Below are 20,069 nucleotides of genomic sequence, written 5' to 3'. Positions count from 1 at the left end.
GCCTTTGCGTTCCATTGGGTAGTGAAATTATTAAATGTAGGTCAAGCTTCACGACTCATCGTGTTCACTATAACTGAACACTTATTTTCTTCCACTCCATCTATTTCGTTCCTTGCTCAACCTGTTCTCTCTCTTAGGTCTGCAAGTAGAATACCTCTCCTACATCGGTCAGTTTTCGAAATAAATTATGTTGAACAACTGACTTTACCATGGAAAAACCGTTGAGAGTTATCTGTATTAATTAAATCAAATCTCCATACTCTTTGTTTAACCTGCTGAAAGGCAAGCTACACCCTCAGGCAGACTCATAGCCAGCCAGATTTCTTAGAGGGGCTGAAATGAATATTGTAGGAACAATCAAAATGATATCAAGAAACACAACAAAACTATTTACTTTTTATTATTTATGGTATCGGTAACTTCCTTCACAAATGATATCCAATACTGGCAATTATTTCGGTACACAAATCCGTGACTACGAAGGTTCATTATTAACCTATTAACTTCGTACACATACAAATATTTACAATAATAATAATAATAATAATAATAATAATAATAATAATAATAATAATAATAATAATAATAATAATAATAATAATAATTCAATTACATATATTTTTGTGTTTATAGGAAATCTTTGGTGCATTTCCAAAGAAACATACCATTTTACGCGGAAATCAGTAAAATGTGCTAAATTGAATTAAATTTGCTAAACAAAACACAAAAATTTGATATGTAGTTTTAAATCAATTTTGAAATTCTTAATGACGTTGTTTTAGAACAGGAAAATAAATAAATAATGCCAACACCGCTCGCTCTAGCAGCTCTCTAACTATGGGTCTATCACTCAGGAATTGACAAAAATAGTTATTATCTAGAATTAAATAAATTATCAATTTCTTCAAAAAATAAAATATAAAATAAAATAAATCGGTACCTTTCGTGTCTCCTCCGCTTCCAGATTTGCTAATAAGACGTCTGTTGCTGGAGTGAACAATGTTTATGTATAATTAAAGAGACAATATTTGTTTATAATTTCAAGTCTATTGTAGAAGTTCCTTACAATGAATTTTTTTTTTTTTTTTTTTTTTACAATTAAACAACTTTTTGGAAAGAATGAAGAATTAAAAATTTATAACCAAGTTTATTTTAATTTATGATTGTTCCCAACAATTACGCTCACTAGTTATTCAATTAGTATTTATTCTTAGGGGTATTTTAAGGTATTAAACACCCAATATATGTAACCTCTCCATGTTTGGTATTCATTTAAATAACATAAATACAAAACTTAATGTGTTAATTTATTCTTGAATGAGTGAAATTATTAAGTAGTACTTTAATTAACCGTAAACCGTTAACCGTTAAGTACTTGCGCGGGGTATTCACAGACCCCCGGCCAAACAGGTAACTTTTGTGTTGCTAGCCAGAAGTCCTGATGAAAAAAATATTTTTTAAAAAGTCTCAAAACGAGTACAAAAAAGCTAACTGCAGGTGCAGCAAATACTTTTAAAAATATGTCTAGAGTTATGCTACATGTCTTAGAAAAATAATTATTTAAAAAAATATTTTTATTATAGAAAACTAATATCAATTTGGGGTTCTACTGGACCCCCGCGCAAGTAGCTACTGGTGTCACAACAAAGGGCGCGAGTACTTACGGATTAAGCTAAAGGAGGCGAATAATTAATGAAAATAAACAATTGTGAAATTAACTTTTTGTGCTCTCCCACTGGGAATCAAACCCGAGGCTAGGTGCATCAAAGGCATACATACTAACCACTAGACCAGCGAAAATGGCTTTAATTTATTCCTGAGGACGCTACTATGATAACTAACATAACCATAATTCTGACAAATTATTAATTAAAATAAATATGAAATACATTCAGTTCAAAAATAAGACTAAATTATTAAGCTAGAAACATAGAATGTATAGATGTTGGCCTTGGGTCAGCTGTCTAATTCAGATAACCATACACCAAATAGTTTTGCAATGTTCACTACAAAAACAGTTTTATTCATTTTTCGGGTGTTTGTGGAGGGGGAAGAATATAAAGGGATTCATTCTCGTCGTTGGCTTATACGTATGTATATACGTACATTACCGGAGCAATTAAAAGTCAAAAGTTGACTATTTCTATCCTTGACATTTTAAATATAATCATATGTTTTCTTTCGGTCTCTGAGAAGATAATCTTACTTGAAGCCGTATTTCCTGTACAAAAGGACGACTCCTCGTACTATCTCCCTAGTTCATATGATTTAATGGTGAAATTTGTTTTTTCTTTTCGTTTTTTTGATGAAATAAAAAGGGATTTACTATCGGGAAAGGTTAAAAGCTCACACGCGATAGCTTCATTTTAATCTAACTTTGACCTCAATTATCTTACCAAATGCAACATCATTGAGGTTGTTTATTCTTACTCGTTTGGAATTCTTTGAAAGAACAAATACATTCTTTTATGCAAAATTCCGCCTTCATTTTACGCAATGTATGTAAAGCAACAACAATAATAACGATTTCATTAACTGTTATAGAAAAAAATTCTGAATGTCTTCAGCCAAGTTTATAAAAGTTAATCCTCCAAGAAGACGTGTTTTGGTACAAAAATGCACAGTGTGGTCTGGCAGACCCCGGAGTACTTGGACAATACAACAGTGTGATTGGAGTGGACTATGTCTGGAATATGGAATATGTAGGAAGATAACAAGTAGGGCGGGTTTTTTTTTTTTTTTCTGAAACTGTCATGTGAATTTCTAGCATATAGGGGATCGAAAGGCATGCCTATCGTTGATCCTCGATTCCAAATAATTCCAGCTGACGCAACTGTACTGCGAAAGACATATAAGGAGATAAGTCGCTTGGAACATTACGGAATAGATCCTAAAAGATTTAGCACATACAGAAATTATGACTTTATGTTTTCAGTAGCTAGGACTGGGAATTGAGTTTACATTAAGCCTCGTTCATCAGTCTGGTAAAAATGATGCGCAGTTTTAACATGTGGTGTGGAGTCCTACACACCTCAGTGTGTACTTGCAGGATTTTAAAAGGAACATAGAACAAGCATTTGGATTTCTTTCATAGTCGTCCATTCCATATAGTACTTGAATGTAACCGAATTATGGACTGTAAAATTGAGATGTCACTGCTGAGACAAATCACTACCGAGTGTCTCATAAATATGCAGGCACTAGGGATAATTAATTTTCTTTCTTTGTGAATAATCTCGCAGTTTGAGTAATGCCATTAAGTTATATCTGAACGCATCTAAGCAGTACTACTTGTTGGAAAGTGCAACTAGAGAGAAGTCGTCGCCCAAGAATGTAATCACATGCATTAGATCAACAACCACATTTTACGCACGATTGGATGGGAGAGCTCACTAAAATACAGTAAATACAAGAGGATGGATGAGAACTGTGATGGACAAACCTTGGAGCAGGCCACCGAAGACCGACAGATAAGTAGGCAATTTGTAAATTTCACGCTAGCGGTCTCTGAAACTTATAGCTCCACCCTAGGCCCGTAACTAGGAGGTGGCCAGGAAGGGTGAGCCTCCCTGTGCCCACCTTCATCACCTGAAACTTTCAGTTGTTTGTTACTACGTACTGTATGTATCACTGTCGGGTGAATTCAAGTTAGTCCCTTAAAATATTATCTCGCCCTTTTCTCTCTTACTGTCCTGGCTACAGACCTGCTCCACGCACTTATGTTTACGCTCTTATTCGCAATCTTCTCAAGTGCGGACACGATGATTTAAGTATTAAAGCAGTCACTCCTGGCGCGATGGATGTCTGGTTCGATCCTAGACCATGCGAGTTTGTTGAGAGCAACATCATGTCAAAGAGTTTTCTCAGGAGTACCCCTTTCCTCCTACATTATCATTCCACCAATTCTTTCACAATCATTCACTTTCTAGAAACATTAGTTTCGTTTCGCCTAGTGGGATGTGAAAAAAAAAACTAAGATTTTCCTCAACCTTTAAATCACTTTTATCCCTATGTTTCCACTTACCTTTTCCATATTTATTCTGGTGCAATAACTTCCCGTAAGAAATCCTTCTCCTTAATTAGTAAATCCTAATAAGGAGATATTTTTCCCCTTGCAAGTGGCTATTGACTATTGTACAGACTGCAAAAGCCTTAAGTATATAGAATATGTCATTTTATTAGTAGACGACTGTATTTTGCCAACAACTTGAAAGTAGAGTGTGGAGGTTTTCAATTGCTTCCCAAACTGTATTAAAAAATTTAAATTGTTAACATCTCATCGACCAATTAGAGAGATTCGTGCTTAAGTTACAGTTTCAATTAGTATGATTCTTGAAAATCTAATTACTGGAAAAATTACTGGTTGTTACCTTGTATCAGGATATTTTTTTTCTGTTTCTGCATTTAAACCAATTTGGCATACATGACGGTGACCCCTGCATTAACTATCACCGCTGACCTATCTCTAAATTTCACTGTAGCACGTAATCCTCCCTATAATCTTCCCTACAATGATCAAGGTTGTGTCTATCGACAAGGTGGAACATAAGAGATTCAAATGTTATTTTCATCTAGTGAAAATCATACATATCTGTCATCCTTCCACAAAGATTAATCCAGAGCCCGGGGGAGAAGCCCGAATTCCATGATGGAAACATCTCAGAATAAATTTTGAAAAAAAAAAAAAAAAAGAAGTTATACGAAATATTCGTATTTCCGCAGGTATAGGATATGTGTGTCGGAATTCACAACTGCTACCAGTAGATCCTCGATTTTTGCTTCTCTTCGTACACACAAACCTTTATATTAAATTCAAAACGAACTTTAGATACGCACAATTTCTATCTTGCAGCCCACTTTCCCCATTGAACTTCGTATCACAGGAATAAGTTATTGTTGTTATTATAACAAAGAGAGCCACATACTTGAATAAAATAATCTCCTCCTTGGTCACCTAGTAGATAGCAGGTGCCTTTGGTACGCATGTTCCCAGTTTCCATTCTCGGAGGAGGAGCACTGAACGTGGTTCGAATTCCACTTCAACTGTAGATCGACGTCTCCTATAGCCTCGGTGCTGAAAAGAGTCGCTAAACTTCAATAAACATCCACAATTGAATAAAATAAAGCACATGGAGGCAAAATCTAGGCACAACATTCGACTATATATATATATTGTACACTGGAGAACGTTTCAGCACAATTATAGGGACATTAAACTCAAAATCAACTCAACACCTCTACTTACGCGCTCAGAGTTAAGAGCGGTTATTAATTTTTTTCATTTGGCAACACTGTCGCCTGGTATATTTACGTTTGCAAATAATGACTATAGAAAATATAGACTTCAACGAGGAATGCGTTATAGCTAGAAACACGGGTGTCTCTGGCGGGGGACGAGGGAGACGCGTCTCCCCAATATTTTGAAGTACAAAATATTCAATATTTTATTCTAATTTAATTTATTTACTAACGACATAATATCATATAAATAATAATAATTATATTTATTTGGAATATAATATTCAGGCTGTGAAACGATTGTAATCGAGTTCTTGATATACCTTAGGGGCTCCGTGAAGGTAAGCAGAAAGGTAACAAATAGAATCGAAACAGAAAGGTAACAAATGGAATGGAATGGAATAAATAGGTTGGGCTAGGTAGTACCATTTAAATCACTTTCTTTGATGTCCCCCGCCCCCAAATTTTACATGTCAGAGACGCCAGTGGCTAGAAAACAATGACTGAGAGCTCATTAGCTTGGTACGAAGAACTTCTGCGTGAAAGAAAGGAGGTATTGTGTCATTATACGAATTTGTTAAATTTTATGAAGCCTTCCATATCGAAATAACTATTTTACGTATCTTGCTTTTCTAAGAAATATTTTGTATTGATATTTGATTGAAACTACTCGCTGAGCAAAAAATACGTTTATTGTAAAAATTATTAACGTATAACACAGCGCTGTGATATAGATTTTTCTGGGGGAGGGGGCTCCCAAGAATATTTGGGCCCCCAAGAAAAAGTCATTTGGGCCCTCCCGCAAAATTCGAAAATAGGCTCCTTCTTCCCATCTTTCTCTTAATCTTTGTGGGCCCTCCTGCACGGCAAGAGATGTGGGGCCGTTATTTACGCCCCTGGGCCCGTTCCATACATGACAAATTAATTAAGGGGACCATATTGACAAATCTCAAAGCCATAGCCATATCAATAAATATTATTTCTAGGACCCCTAATAGTAGACATGTATTACTGAAATGGGCCCACTACTCTTTTTTTATTTTATTTACCTTTTGTATGCTGTTTTGTTTATGTTATGTAATGAACCTGTTTGATGCTTCATTTATATATAATTTCATGTTCGTATCGTATGAAATAAGAAAACATTGTCTTAAAGTGTGCCCCCTCGAACGGCGGGGAGCTTTCCTGGGGGGGCAGTTGCTCCTGCCCCTCCACAAGTTACGGTCCTGGTATAACAGTTTCGCCAACTATCCATTTGGGCTTCATCAGATTGATAGTCTCTAATGAAGAAGCCAAAGTGGATAGTTGGAGAAACTGTTACACTTCAGCGAGTAGTTCAAATCTAATTTACGTATACTAAAAATCAACGCTTGAACAATGAAAAACATTATTGTATTGATTTAAATCACTTTATTATGTAAACAATTTTATTAGATTGGCATTGGAGTACTGGTGTTACGGGAATTGCAGTATTGGCATTCGAGTACTGGTGTTACCGACTTATGTTGAAAATTCCCTGGGTTGATAAAATAAACAATGAAGGGGTGTTGAGAAGGGCTAGAGAGGCAAAGCCGTGCTTGTGGGAAATACTAAGGAAAGAAGTACCACCTGGATAGGTCATCTTCTGAGATACGATGGACTTATTAAAATTATCATCGACTGTATAGAGTCGAAGGTAGGATGCCAAGGACCAATCACAGAATCCATCAAACGAGTAGTGGAAGATGTTGGCTGCATCAACTATTTGATCATAAAGAGGCTAACAAAAGATCGCGAAGCGTGGAGAGCTATTGCAAACCAATCTCCGGATTGACAGCTGAAGAAGTCCAATTGAACTAAATTTATTCGTAATTATATGCGAAGTTGTACCTCAACTTCCGCACTTTTCCGTCGGATCCACTTACCACGTATCTTCCGGGTATTAGCCCTACTGTATACCAAATTTTACAAACCAATCAATAGAATCCACGATTTTTTAATCTTAGTTTTTTTTACTATAAATTTAATATATAATTAATTATCTCAAAAATCTGACAATGATACATTCTTTCGACTAAATCAAAAGATTTTTGAAACAGCTTTAAGATATCAATGTTTGTACGTACAAATTTGTTTCGCCCTCGGGGAGAAGGTGGCTTGTGGTAGAGCGCCTACCTCTGATGCAGGAGTCCCTGGTTCAATTCCAGTCCAAGTAAGTTTGTAGTGGACAACATCGTACTCGTGGGTTTTCTCGGGGTGCTCCTGTTTCCTCCCACAGTTTCATCCCACCGATTCTACCCTTTTCATTCACTTATTTTAATCATCGTCTCCCTTAGTCTAAGAGGGGTAATCGTGGGACGTTAAACTAAAATATTTCATTATTTATTTCGTCCTCTTCCTCCTCCTCCTTCTTCTTCACCATTATTATTATTATTATTATTATTATTATTATTATTATTATTATTATTATTATTATTATTATTATTATTATTATTATTATTATTATTATTATTATAGATCACTGTGGTAGTAGCATTGTACTCTCTGAAGTAAAAAAAAAAAAAAAAAGGTCAAGTTATTTCTCTCATTTTCTTAACTGTTCTTTATATGTATGGTTTTCAGCTGCGGGAAGGTCTTGTATAAAGTTTAATAAAGAAAGTTCTTCTTTAGAGCTTCGAATATCTTCAGACAACAAGACGTTATTAGAAAATAATACAAACTCTCGTTGCGGGAATCCCGCATTGTTTTCCACAGACAAAAGTTCACATCATTGTTGTTCTTTCTATCTCGTACAAAATGTGACTTTCACCATTGCATGCTTTCACGAAATGAGTTCCTCCTCCCATGAGCACTGCAGACAAACAAATGCTATGTTCTTTTCTACGTATCTTACTAGAATATATACACGGCCACTCCTGAATTACTATACAAACGACATCCGTAAACTCCCAGAACAAACAATATTTCAATAAATAAACAAATAAAATAAGGTTCTAATAAATATGATAATTAAACATGTATTTAAAGAATATACCCAATTAACTGAACTAACTCAATGACTCAACAAATGTACGGGTTCATCACTGTAGAAAACGAATGCCATTAGATACTATACTGTGTCATACACTCCAGTCTGAATTGATTGGTTGACTTCGTTGGTCACACCGAGGATATATAAGACATGACCTATAGTTTAAGGAGGAATCCGAACTATGGATAAAGCGTTCAAATTTTAAGATTATTTCTCCGAGATTCGAACCCGGGACTATATGCATCAAAGATGAAAGCACTAACCACTTGATTAGCGAGAAAGGCCAGTCTGAATTGGCATATCGTATTTTTCTGGAGATTCTGTTTTACTGAAGTACTTCTAGTTTTATGCCTTCTTCTAGCACTTATACGAAGGTATCTTATCTTATTCAGGCTATTCCGACTAAAACTCGATACACCAGAGATGTCATTTGAGACTTCAGAGAGGTGTAATTTGCTTCTATGAGTTTGACATTTGTATACATTTTAATTCAACCTGAAAATCTACTGACATCTAGGATTTTGCCACGCCCCAGGCAAAATCTGAAATGACGTTGTTGCAATACACCCTGCATGTGAATATGGGGCTAAGCTTTGTTATTTTCTTCTCTCACCCGTGTAGGCTCTTTTGACTCAAGAATTTTTTTTTTCTTGTTGCATACCCTCCATAATACGGCAAATTGTGGAGGCGTTAAGATATTAAATAATGCTTTTGATAAAGTGGATACTTTCAAATATTTAGGATCAATATTAACAGACGAAAATCATATTCACGAAGAAATTAAATGTCGACTAAAAGCAGGGAATTCGTGTTACTATTCGGTTCAAAATCTCTTGTCGTCGCGAATTCTGTCGAGGAATTTGAAGCTTAAAATATATAAAACGATAATCATGCCTGTTGTTCTATATGGTTGTGAAACATGGTCGCTTACTCTGAGGGAAGAACATAGACTGAAAGTATTTGAGAACAGGATCCTGATAAGAATATTTGGACCCAAGAGGAACGAGAATGGGGAATGGCGGAAGCTTCATAACGAGGAACTACATAGTTTATACGGTTTACCCAACATTGTTAGGGTCGTCAAGTCTAGGAGGCTTAGGTGGGCAGGTCATGTAGCTAGAATGGAAGAAAGTAGAAACGCTTTCAAAGTCTTGACTGGTAGACCCATAGGAAAACGACCATTAGGAAGACCTAGGCGCAGATGGGAGGACAATATTAAGATGGATCTCGCAGATATAGGAATACAAAGTAGAAACTGGATGCAATTAGCTAAGGATAGAAGTCAGTGGAGAGCTTTTGTGAACGCGGCACTGAACCTCCGGGTTCCATAGGCCATAGAGTTAGTTAGTTAGTTATACCCTCTGTTTGTGTGCACCTCCTTGTGTTAGTTACGAACTTTCACATTCATAGAGTAAGTTGCTGCAGTAAACACTCATAGATTAAACTAGGAGTTTTAAATGCCAGCTACAAGACCTAACAAAAATCTAGTTTACAAGTTTGAAAATCTCAATGCACCTTTCACATCCTGAGTACACATGTAAAATTCATCATGTATACACGATCAGGGGCGTACCTACGAGGAGTCCATTCGGTCCGGACCTCCAAAACTTCCTAAGTCACCATACATTTGTACACTTTGTCAATAAAACCACACTTGTTTAACAGGAAAATGATTGAGGTAGCATGAAAATTTGATCTTACACTTCATCTGTACTCTTCCCCATAAAAGAAAACTAGTGAAAGTATTTTATAATTACTTATCGTCTTTTCGAGTGCAGAATAATGCCCCTTCAATATTACTTAGACGTAGTGGCTAGCAGTCTCCTTCCCCCCAAGCTTGAACTTACCCCCCCCCCAAAAAAAAAATCTGGCTGATTTAGATAGGACTTAATTGTTGTTTGCCTATACTTTGTTCTATAGTTTCATGCAAATTGACTTTGAAAGATATTTTTGGATAGTTCCGGTATCGTTTAGCTATCAAAATATTTTCTCGACAATTGTTTACTAGAATTTTTCTACATTTTAGGTCGCTTTACTACTACTACTACTACTATTACAAATTATTATTATTATTATTTATTATTATTATTATTATTATTATTATTATTATTATTATTATTATTATTATTATTATTATTATTATTATTATTATTATTATTATTATTATTATTATATGTGTAAACCAGAGTCGAAATTCAAATGTTTCCCTTTCCGCTAAACGGTTCTTATGAAAAGAAAAAAAAAATCCAATGTGTCACTATAATTTGTTCAGTTGTAAACAAACGATACATAAGCAGATTCTTTTCAAGAGAACTTTGCAGTGATATTCACAAAGGTCGATCAATATTTTCCTTCCTCTTTTCTTTTGCTTGTCAAAGCAAAGCTAAGCTGTTTTAGGAACTATTTTTAAAATTATTTTAACTTTTTCTTATGCAAATTCCTTTTACAAATGATTCTTTATGAGTCTATTTCAAAATTTCAAAGTCAATTTTCAATTTATATGTCATACTAGGATCGTAACCAAAACACAAAGGCAGGGGGGCGAGATTTTTTTTTTTTTTTTTTTGGTAGAGTTAAATTCGCTTATATTCACCTGTATATGCCAGTAAGCAACTGAAAGTTTCAGGGGAATTAAAGGTGGTTACAGGAGGAAATAAGGTTTCTAACCACTCGTGGCTATGGGTCAGTATTGTACCTGAGAGGTGGCCAGCTGATTTTGTGACTCAACGTTTGGCGGTTCTTATATTGCTCATTGAAGAAGTAGCAGCTAGCAACTAAACATTTACGCAAAGTACTTGTAATTTACATAAAATGAACAAATTTGCTTTTTCGGGGCGGAAACCGGAATGTTCAAGGGAACTCCCAAGTTCGCTAGTGCACTTTCCTTGAACATCCTGTGGAAATCCAAATATCCGCTTACGTTCCATCCAGAAAAGGACTTTCTGTAGAATTTCTGTGTGACAATTCTGGGCTCTTTGCTGGATAATCACAAGCAGGGGCCAGCAATGCCAGATGCCCACGGCAAAAGGGGAGCTCATTTAAGTTTCGAAGATTAACTTTGTGATATTACAATTCACTTTTCAGGTTTCATATTATTTCACACTTTTTCGTCAATATTGTTAAGTAGTCTTATAATATTTTCGGGGTAATTTGACAACATGTATTCAATAATCTTCAGCTGAGAGTGAATTAAATTTTACTTTCTCGCTTGTTAACAATGACAACATAAACAAGCTGGGCATTAAAATAATAATATCATTCATTTTTTGTATCACATGCAGCGGCGCAAATCTGTCTTCATTATTGGGGGGACTGGTAAGAGAGTTCCCATAATCTTTTTTTTTTTTTTTAATGATGTTCAAAATAGTTATGAAATTGAAAAACAGTGCTGTGGAGGATTAGAAGAGCAGAGTTGTCTTCAATGTTGGAAGTCGGGCAGATTTGGAGCTCATTCTGGGGAAATATCAATTTCACCTGACTTTCTTTTGTGGCAATCGGACACAAATCATCATATTTTTCCCCAAAAAACACTTTCAAAACGAATTATTGGAGGGGACAGTCCCCACTAGTTTCAAGATTGGAGGGGATATGTCCCCCTCATTCCCACGGGCTTTGCGCCAGTGATCATATGTGCAAAACTAGATGGAACATCCAATGTCAATAAAAGCATTTCTCTTGCTGTATAAATTTTACGTGTTCATGAACGTGAGAAGAGGGGCCCCTTTTACATTTAGGGGAGGGTCATGTATCCTTAGTTGTCGCATGATCAGAGGACAACTTCCGGACAGCCATGAATGAAAAATGATTGCAATTGCGAACTTTAGTTTAGCATTGATCTACTTCAGCAAAGAGAAGGAACGAGAAGCAAAGATGCAAAAGTTTCTACTTGCTTCTATCAAAGCAAGTGGGATTGAAATTAAGCGCAAAGTAACGTAAATATAAGTTACTGAAATTTTAATAAGGAACTTTTAGAAGAATTCTAATCTCTCTTTTAGTCGTCGGGTATTATTAATTTAAAACGCGTAAGGGTTATTTTTACATAATAAAACATCAGCATTATTCTTGCATTTTAAAAGTTCAAATTTATCTTCCTGACAAAACGCATAATTGTTATTATATAGCTTAAAATAGTAATTTTTTGTGAAATTTTAAAATTGGGGAAACATTTCTGTCTAGTTTAATGTTCCATGATGATGCACTGAGGCTAAAAGAGATTGTCATAATGAGATGGATGATAATAGTGGAATGAAAACGTGAGAGGCAACGAGAGAACTCCGAGAACACCCACACTCACCGTGTTTACCCATTACAAAGTCTAGGAACCCAAAGCGCCAGATACAAGTATTTTTTTTTTTTTTAAATGAAGGTTCATAATTTTAAAAGCTCTTCTCATCGTGTTTGTATGTTTGTTTTGAATGATAATTACAGAGTTACTTGCAGAAGGATTTTGCAGAAAATAAATTACTGAAGTTTTTATTGTTTCCTTGACAAAAATATCGTTTAAAAACCCAGCTTGAAAAAAGAAAGACAAGTAACTCGCCTTACGTGCATCAAAATTTATTCAATTTTTGGTTTATTGTCTGTTATAGCATACTGTACCATGAAGGTAGTAATACTGACATTACAATTCGTGATTTTACTTTTATTCTTGAAATCTCCAACTCTATTACAAACAAAGCCCAGTTTCCTCTCAACTTTCTATGCGAAAGACAGGTCGAATGAATCATATGTAGTGCTCTCAACGGGTCGGGTCGGGTTGAAGACCGACCCGACCCCACCCGTGACCCGAATTGACTGACCCGACCCGATGACCCGACCCGACCCGACTGACCCGAACCGTGATCCGATCTGATTGACCTGACCCGATAACCCGACCCGAGCTGACCTGGTTGACCCGACCCGACAACCCGACCCGAATAACCCGACCCGACCCGTTTGAGAGCACTATGGTCACAACACTGGGTGAACGCCAAAATGCACTCACATTGGGAAACTAGTTTTAAAAGCATAATTTTAGAAAATAAAGCATAAAGCATAATTTAAAATATATAGCACAATTCTTGGAAAATTCTCTTTAACTGAAAGTTTAACATACTGTGTTAATATTTTTTAAAGCCAATATTTACAATACAAAATCATTGAGAACATAACAATGCAACAATGAAAAGCTTATTTTCATTTCTGTAAACTTTTCGGTGTAATCCTTTGATGTGGAGAAAAGAAAATAAAAGAATAAATTTTTCCGCCAACAATGAATAGTATGCAAGAACTCCATACTATATTGTTACAGTGACGACGCCAGCTTTAAGTTCTTAAGGGGGCAAAGGAGGGGCAGATACATTTTCGGGGGGCGGCTATTTGCCATACCAAAAATGACATATTTATTACGTTTGACTTATTTTACATTACATTGTGTATTTCGTTGCTGTTTTTATGTTAGATCTATATGATTATAAATTAAACTTATTTCAAATAAAATTTGTAACTAACAAATACGTAACGTCTGCACATGAAATATTTTTCAATGAAACTTTTGAAGCCTAAACATAAATTGAATTACTTTCGCGTATGCTACAAGTAACACATTCGTCTATATGCTACGTATCTCTCTCTCTCTCTCTCTCTCTCTCTCTCTCTCTATATATATATATATATATATATATATATATATATATATATATATATATAGAGAGAGAGAGAGAGAGAGAGAGAGAGAGAGAGATAGAGAGAGAGAATTTACGAGGAGCTGCTGAAAATGTCGTAGTCCAATCCAGAAGGAGTGTAGGTACTAGGTAGAAAAATGAAACCGTAGTTTGGAAAAACATATCTCTGTATGTACAAATATAAATTTTCATATTAATAATGAAATTCTTATTGTTTCTCAGGCCTCTGAAGTGATTATGTGTGCCCAAACAGATAATTTCACGAACATCCAGATCCTTACTGTTATAACATTTTTGTTCCACCAAGGAAAGTCACCAAAGTAAATTAATTAGGAAATCAGTGAAACACCACGGGACTCTCCTCCGTTATATATAGTGGTGAAGAAGTAAGTGGCTTAGTATAAACGTAGCAATTTCTCAACAAATTATGCTTTACATCCAGGATGATTAAAAGCAATGACTCTTCCTGGAATCATTGATGCAATTTGTGACATTATTCTTGAAAATTGCAGCATTTCAGCCAGTGGTGGATATAGCCCGGGGCCGGAGAGCCTAGGCCACCCCAGTTTTTGTGTGACAAAAATAATTTAAGCTATTTATATTTATTATAGTCTGAGGTCTGCACCCCGCTTTCTCAGTTTTTACCTTCTCAGCAAAACTTGTGTCAGGGATTCTGAGCATTTCTTTGGAACTCGTCGGTAGCATAATTCAGAATGGTTTGGGTATGCACAAGTTCTCGGCATAATAGGTTCCCAAAATATATGTCAGGAGAATAAAAGGGTAACGGCATTAAGAGAAGTATTCTTCCAATTTGACCGTAATGCTGATCAATTTCGCTGACGAATAGTAACCATAGATGAAATATGGTTGTACCACTATGATCCTGAATCGGAACAACAGTCAATGGAGTAGTAGCACTCATTTCTCCATCGCTCCAAGAAGTTCAAGACACAGAAGTAGGTTGAGAAACTGTTTGGAACATTCTTCTGGTATAAGTATGGAGTGGTAGACTACCTCCTCAATGGTCAGATATTTAATCCAGAATCTCTACATTACTTACAAAACTGAAAGAAAAATTCATAGTTCAACGCTGCGGAAAATGAAAAGAAAGGAATTCTGTTCCTTCAGGAGAATACACCTGTCCATCAAGCCCTGTGAACATAACTGACATTGCATAATCTAGGATTTCAATGTCTAGATCATCATTCTTATTCCGCAGATTTAGCTCCGTCTAACTATTACGTGTACTTATTTCCCAAACTTAAATAACACTTGAAAGACGCCATTTTAGATCTGATAGGGGTAGTGCTACGAACAGTGGTGCGAGGAAATCTAGATTTTTTAAACTTTTCTGCAAAAGCTGGAGCACTGTACAAGGTAGTATATTGACTCTCGGGGGAAGAGAAGAAGAAGTAAAACTTCACCAATCCACGTGCACTCCTTGTGGGTTGGGCTACGAATTTTTCAGCAGTTCCTAGTCAATATGGTAGACGTCACGTCAGTACTTTGAAACAAAATAAGTAAAGGAGCACTAGTATAAACCAATTACTAACTAAAGATCAGCACTCTGACAATACATTTTATTGGGAATCAATTTCATTCCATAATTTTATTATTATCATTTGCAGGAAGGGAAAACACAACTCTTTTTATCTCCTTCAAAGAATTAAGCCCTGGTAGTTGCAAACTAAGCTGTTATAAGCACATCCTCGAATATTGGAAGCCGAGAATAATGTTTCAGAAAAAAGAAGTTTTAAATAAAACAAAATATGAAACTGAAAACTTCAAACCTGGACAAATACAAACAAGTTACGTAACTGGTTTTACCTTTCTTTTGTTTCCAATCGAAGTTGATCCAATGAGAAGAAAACAAGTCGACCAAATCTACTATTGTTCGCTAGGCACAATTATTAAAAATCATAAGAAAGAAATATAACTAAAATTTACCTCAAAAGGGGCTAAATTAGAAAACAGAAATATGCGTGCATACCCAGACGCTCAAAGAAGAAAGCTTGAGGATTAATCTGCCACATAATAAATTCATGGAAAGTAGACTACAATTTGTCAATGAGTTTGGTTATGATACTGATATATAATACTACATGAAGAATGTTTAAAGATTGTACGAGTCTGGGGGGCAGTCTAGGTGGAGTCAGGGAGGGCAGAAGTAGCTACTAGAGGGCGCTTGCCCCCCTCTGGCGTCATCACTGTATTGTTATGTTTACTTTTTGAACTTAAGCACTTTCTGTACTTTTTGGTGGCATCTTTTACTTTCCCTTTCTGTATATATGTACCTGTAAGGCGCACACAAATGATAGAAAAAATTTATTCGAGCAAAGCACATCTCTTTACAATGAATTAAGTAGAAAGTTCATTAAATATGAGAGAAACTAGTTGCAAAAAAATATCAATAAATAGATCAAGATATTTAGAATATTTGATGTATAATAAATATACATTAATGTAAAATAATCATTAAAATTAACAATAAAGCATAATTTAAAAAAAAAGCATAATTAAACAAGAAGTAAAGCATAATGTGGGTTGCTCTAACAAGTTGTATGAAGACGAGAAGAAAACGAAAGCTGATTCCTTAACGAATTTCGTTGATCTTCTTTGTGTCTACAAAAACGCATTCCTAGAAACCTACAAGCTAGGTATCATCTCTGTGATTATATCAGTTTCTAGTGCTACATGTGAAAGGTCATTCTCTTCTTTGAAAAGATTAAAGACTTGTATACGCAAGTCAATGACTCATGATAGGTTGAAAAACTTAGTGTTACTTTATATTGAGAAGAAAATTGCTAAATCGTTAGATCTTTAGCAAGTTGTGGATATGTTTGCTGCTGCCCACACGAATAGAAAGATCCTCTTCAAGTAGAGGCATGAACCTATAAGTTATTTTCTTTACCTGTAAAAGTGTATTTGCTTCCACTTAAGTCAACCAGCTACACATATTTTAAACGCCATGATTAAATAACTATTTACTTATATTAGAAATCAATTGCATTAATGAATCCTAGTTGTTTGAGGTACTAAATTCTTATATTTTCACTGTTTTCCAAAGAGTAAAATCATGAACAATAAAGATGGAAACATTCACCTTGAATACACACATACACACACACACACACACATATATATATATATATATATATATATATATATATATATATATATATATATATATATATATATATATATATATATATATATATATATATATTGGAGATGTCCCCCTCAAAATCCTCTTGGGCCCTTCATTGCCCCCCCCCTGAAAAAAACTCTAGCTACGCTACTGGACACCATGCACCAGAGATGAATTCTCTACCACTGAGCCACCGCGGCCCTGCTTGGGCTTGGTCGTCCATATCCAATCTCTCTTTTGGCGTTGCTTAAACAACTTCTAGTTTTGTTCTAAATCCAGACTCCATATTGGCGTAGATATTAATATTACAGTCGATTGGTAAAATCAATCTTCTACATTTAAAAATTAAAGTTCACACAAGTAGAAAAATAAGCATTTATCATAAAAACACTAGCTGCAAGTGTTCAAAATAGATTTATGGTTTCTATAAAATCAATTGAAAATTGCTATTTTTAATTAGGCAGCTAGTGAAAAACAGCAGTTTTCGACTCCAGCCGAGTTTAAACTCAACCTAAACTCAGTTGACCAAAGTGAACTGACCCGACTGACCCGACCCGACAACCCGACCCGATAACCCAACTGACCCGACCCGAATAACCCGACCCGACAACCCGACCCGATTAACCTGACCCGACAACCCGACCCGAGCTGACCCGACTGACCCGACCCGATAACCCGACCCGAGTTGACCTCACCCGATCCGTTTGAGAGCACTAAAGCAGAATGTTTTCAAATATTCTTACTTTTACTCTGTTTGGTATCATTTTTAAAAATAAAAGTCTCCCTAGTTTTCGCACAGTATATTTTCACACTTGTAATCTCCAAATGTATAAATACACAAAATCTGTGATATCAGGGGAAACATTTCACTTTTAGTGCTTGTCACATTATTTACCTTAGAGTTTCTCAAAATGTGTTCCGCGGAACCCAGGGATTCCGCAAAGTGTTCCTAGTGGTTCCATATAAACCGGCCTCAAGGAAGCGAATAAAAAATTCGCAAGTCTCTATCTCATCTAAAAGTTGAGTACTTCGAAATTTGTTTTTGGAAGATTGAATCAGAATACAATTAAAAATATATATGAATTTTTGAAAAAAATCGAAAATTACAAAAGCTCCTTTCCGACAGTTATTTAGCCATGGGCTTCATGGATACTTAAAGCGGCCCCTCAATGTGTAATATGTGGTATATACTTTTACCTAACAGTTCCATGGCTCCTGTAAAATTGCGGCATTATTTTGAAACTAATCGTCCTGAGTTTCAAAACAGAAATGTTGATTTCTTTGAGAGAAAACGTCGCGAGTTACTAAATTCACACAAGAGCTTAGTTCACACATCATTTATTTTGAATGAAAAAGCAACAGAAGCATCTTTCATTAGCATTGGCAAGCGAGGCTCACACTATAGTCGAGAAACTGATAAAACCTTGCGCGATTGACATGGTTAACTGCATGATAAATAAAAAATCGAGTAAACAAATCTCTTTAGTGCCACTTTCAAATGACACAGTCGCTCCTCGTATTGAAGATATGGCAGGTTACATAAAAGAAGAGTTGAACCATCGGCTCAAGTCATCTTCCTTTGCACTACAAATAGATGAGTCAACGGATGTAGTAGGTCTGGCTGTTCTGCTTGTGCTTGTATGTTACCATTATGAAGAAACTGTGAAAGAAGATATGCTATTATGTAAACATCTCCCATTTAATACATCTGGGTCAGAAATTTTTAGAATTGTTAACGAGTATTTACAAGAAAATCAGATACCATGGAACAACTGCGTTGATGTTTGCACTGACGGTGCACAGGCAATAATGGTAGGAAAAACAGCTGGAACTGTTACACGCATAAAATAAGTTGCGATAAATAGCAAACGTAGTCATTGTACTCCGTCAAGCACTGACCATAAAGAAAATGCCACAGCCCCTCAAAAACGTCCTTGAAGAAGTAGTCACAATCATAAACCTTATCAAGTCAAGAGCAGTAAATGCAAGACTCCTCAAAATTCTTTGCGACTTGATATGGGGAGCCTTCATCAATCCTTCCTTCTATACAGAAGTCAGATGGCTTTCTCGCGGGAAAGCTTTAAGCAGACTCTTTGAACTAAGAGACGAAGTAAGAGTTTTCTTCATAATTTACTACTTCGAGTTAGAAGAACATTTGAGTCATCAATGGTGTATGCTCAGGCTTGCCTGTCTAACTGACATATTCGTGAAAATTAATTAGATCAATTTGTCCCTTCAAGGAAAGAACGCAAAGGTATTTACAACAAAGGACAAAATCATGGCTTTTAAGGGGAAGTTACAGTTCTGGAGCAGAAGTATCATTCAGTGTGAATATGACGTATTTCCTGCATTGAAAGATTTCCTTGAGGAGAACGAAGGGAATCTCGAACAATTCGATGACATTAATAAAAAATTTATTGAACACTTGGAGAATTTGCAGCACACTGTAAATCAGTATTTTTCAGAAAAAGAAAGTGAATATCATCAACATCAATGGGTGAAAAATCCATATGACATCCAACGAAAGTCTCCTCGCCTTGACGAATACGAGAAGCTAATAGACTTGACATCAGATTCATCCTTTCAACTTCAGTTCAAGAAGCTGCCGTTGATAAACTTCTGGGGCCAGTTGAGAAAAGAATACTCGGGGTTATCGACGAAAGCTATTACGGTGCTACTTCCTTTTGTAAGAATTAGCAAATACCGGAACAGACTTGAGGTGGAACTAGATATGAAACTGTAGCTCTAAGCCATAAAACCTGACATTAAAGAATTCTGCAGTCCCAAAATCAAGCCCGTAGTATGTTTGTATGAAAAATGATTCTAATGTGCCATTAGGTTTCATGTCACATTTCAGAAATCAGGTTTTCATAAACACTTCAAAATATTAAATTACTGTAAATATGATCATTTTTATATTTTTATATGCACATGAGCTCATGTGCATATAAAAGTGTAAAAGTGATCGTATTTACAATAATTTAATATTTTGAAGTGTTTATGAAAACCT

General features: G+C 35.6%; 2 protein-coding genes across 2 annotated transcripts; both read left to right on the top strand.

Moving 5' to 3' along the window:
• Window positions 1-18,496: 18,496 nt before the first annotated feature.
• LOC145661136 (zinc finger BED domain-containing protein 5-like) lies at window positions 18,497-18,910 on the top strand. Its single transcript, XM_081726586.1, has one exon. It carries the CDS (start codon window positions 18,497-18,499, stop codon window positions 18,908-18,910), a length of 414 nt encoding a protein of 137 aa, XP_081582712.1.
• A 427-nt stretch (window positions 18,911-19,337) lies between these two features.
• On the top strand, window positions 19,338-19,802 carry LOC145661135 (zinc finger BED domain-containing protein 5-like). The gene has a single exon (XM_081726585.1). It carries the CDS (start codon window positions 19,338-19,340, stop codon window positions 19,800-19,802), a length of 465 nt encoding a protein of 154 aa, XP_081582711.1.
• The last annotated feature ends 267 nt before the right edge of the window (window positions 19,803-20,069 follow it).

The sequence above is a fragment of the Thermobia domestica genome, chromosome 9, assembly GCF_964235325.1.
Source record: "Thermobia domestica chromosome 9, izTheDome1.hap1.1, whole genome shotgun sequence".
Classification (NCBI taxonomy): domain Eukaryota; kingdom Metazoa; phylum Arthropoda; class Insecta; order Zygentoma; family Lepismatidae; genus Thermobia; species Thermobia domestica.
This window is presented reverse-complemented; position numbering and strand designations above follow the sequence as displayed.

Excerpts from the sequence above, each read along its gene's own strand:
- LOC145661135 (XM_081726585.1), top strand. The coding sequence starts at position 19,338 with ATGGCTTTTAAGGGGAAGTTACAGTTCTGGAGCAGAAGTATCATTCAG.
- LOC145661136 (XM_081726586.1), top strand. The coding sequence starts at position 18,497 with ATGGTTAACTGCATGATAAATAAAAAATCGAGTAAACAAATCTCTTTA.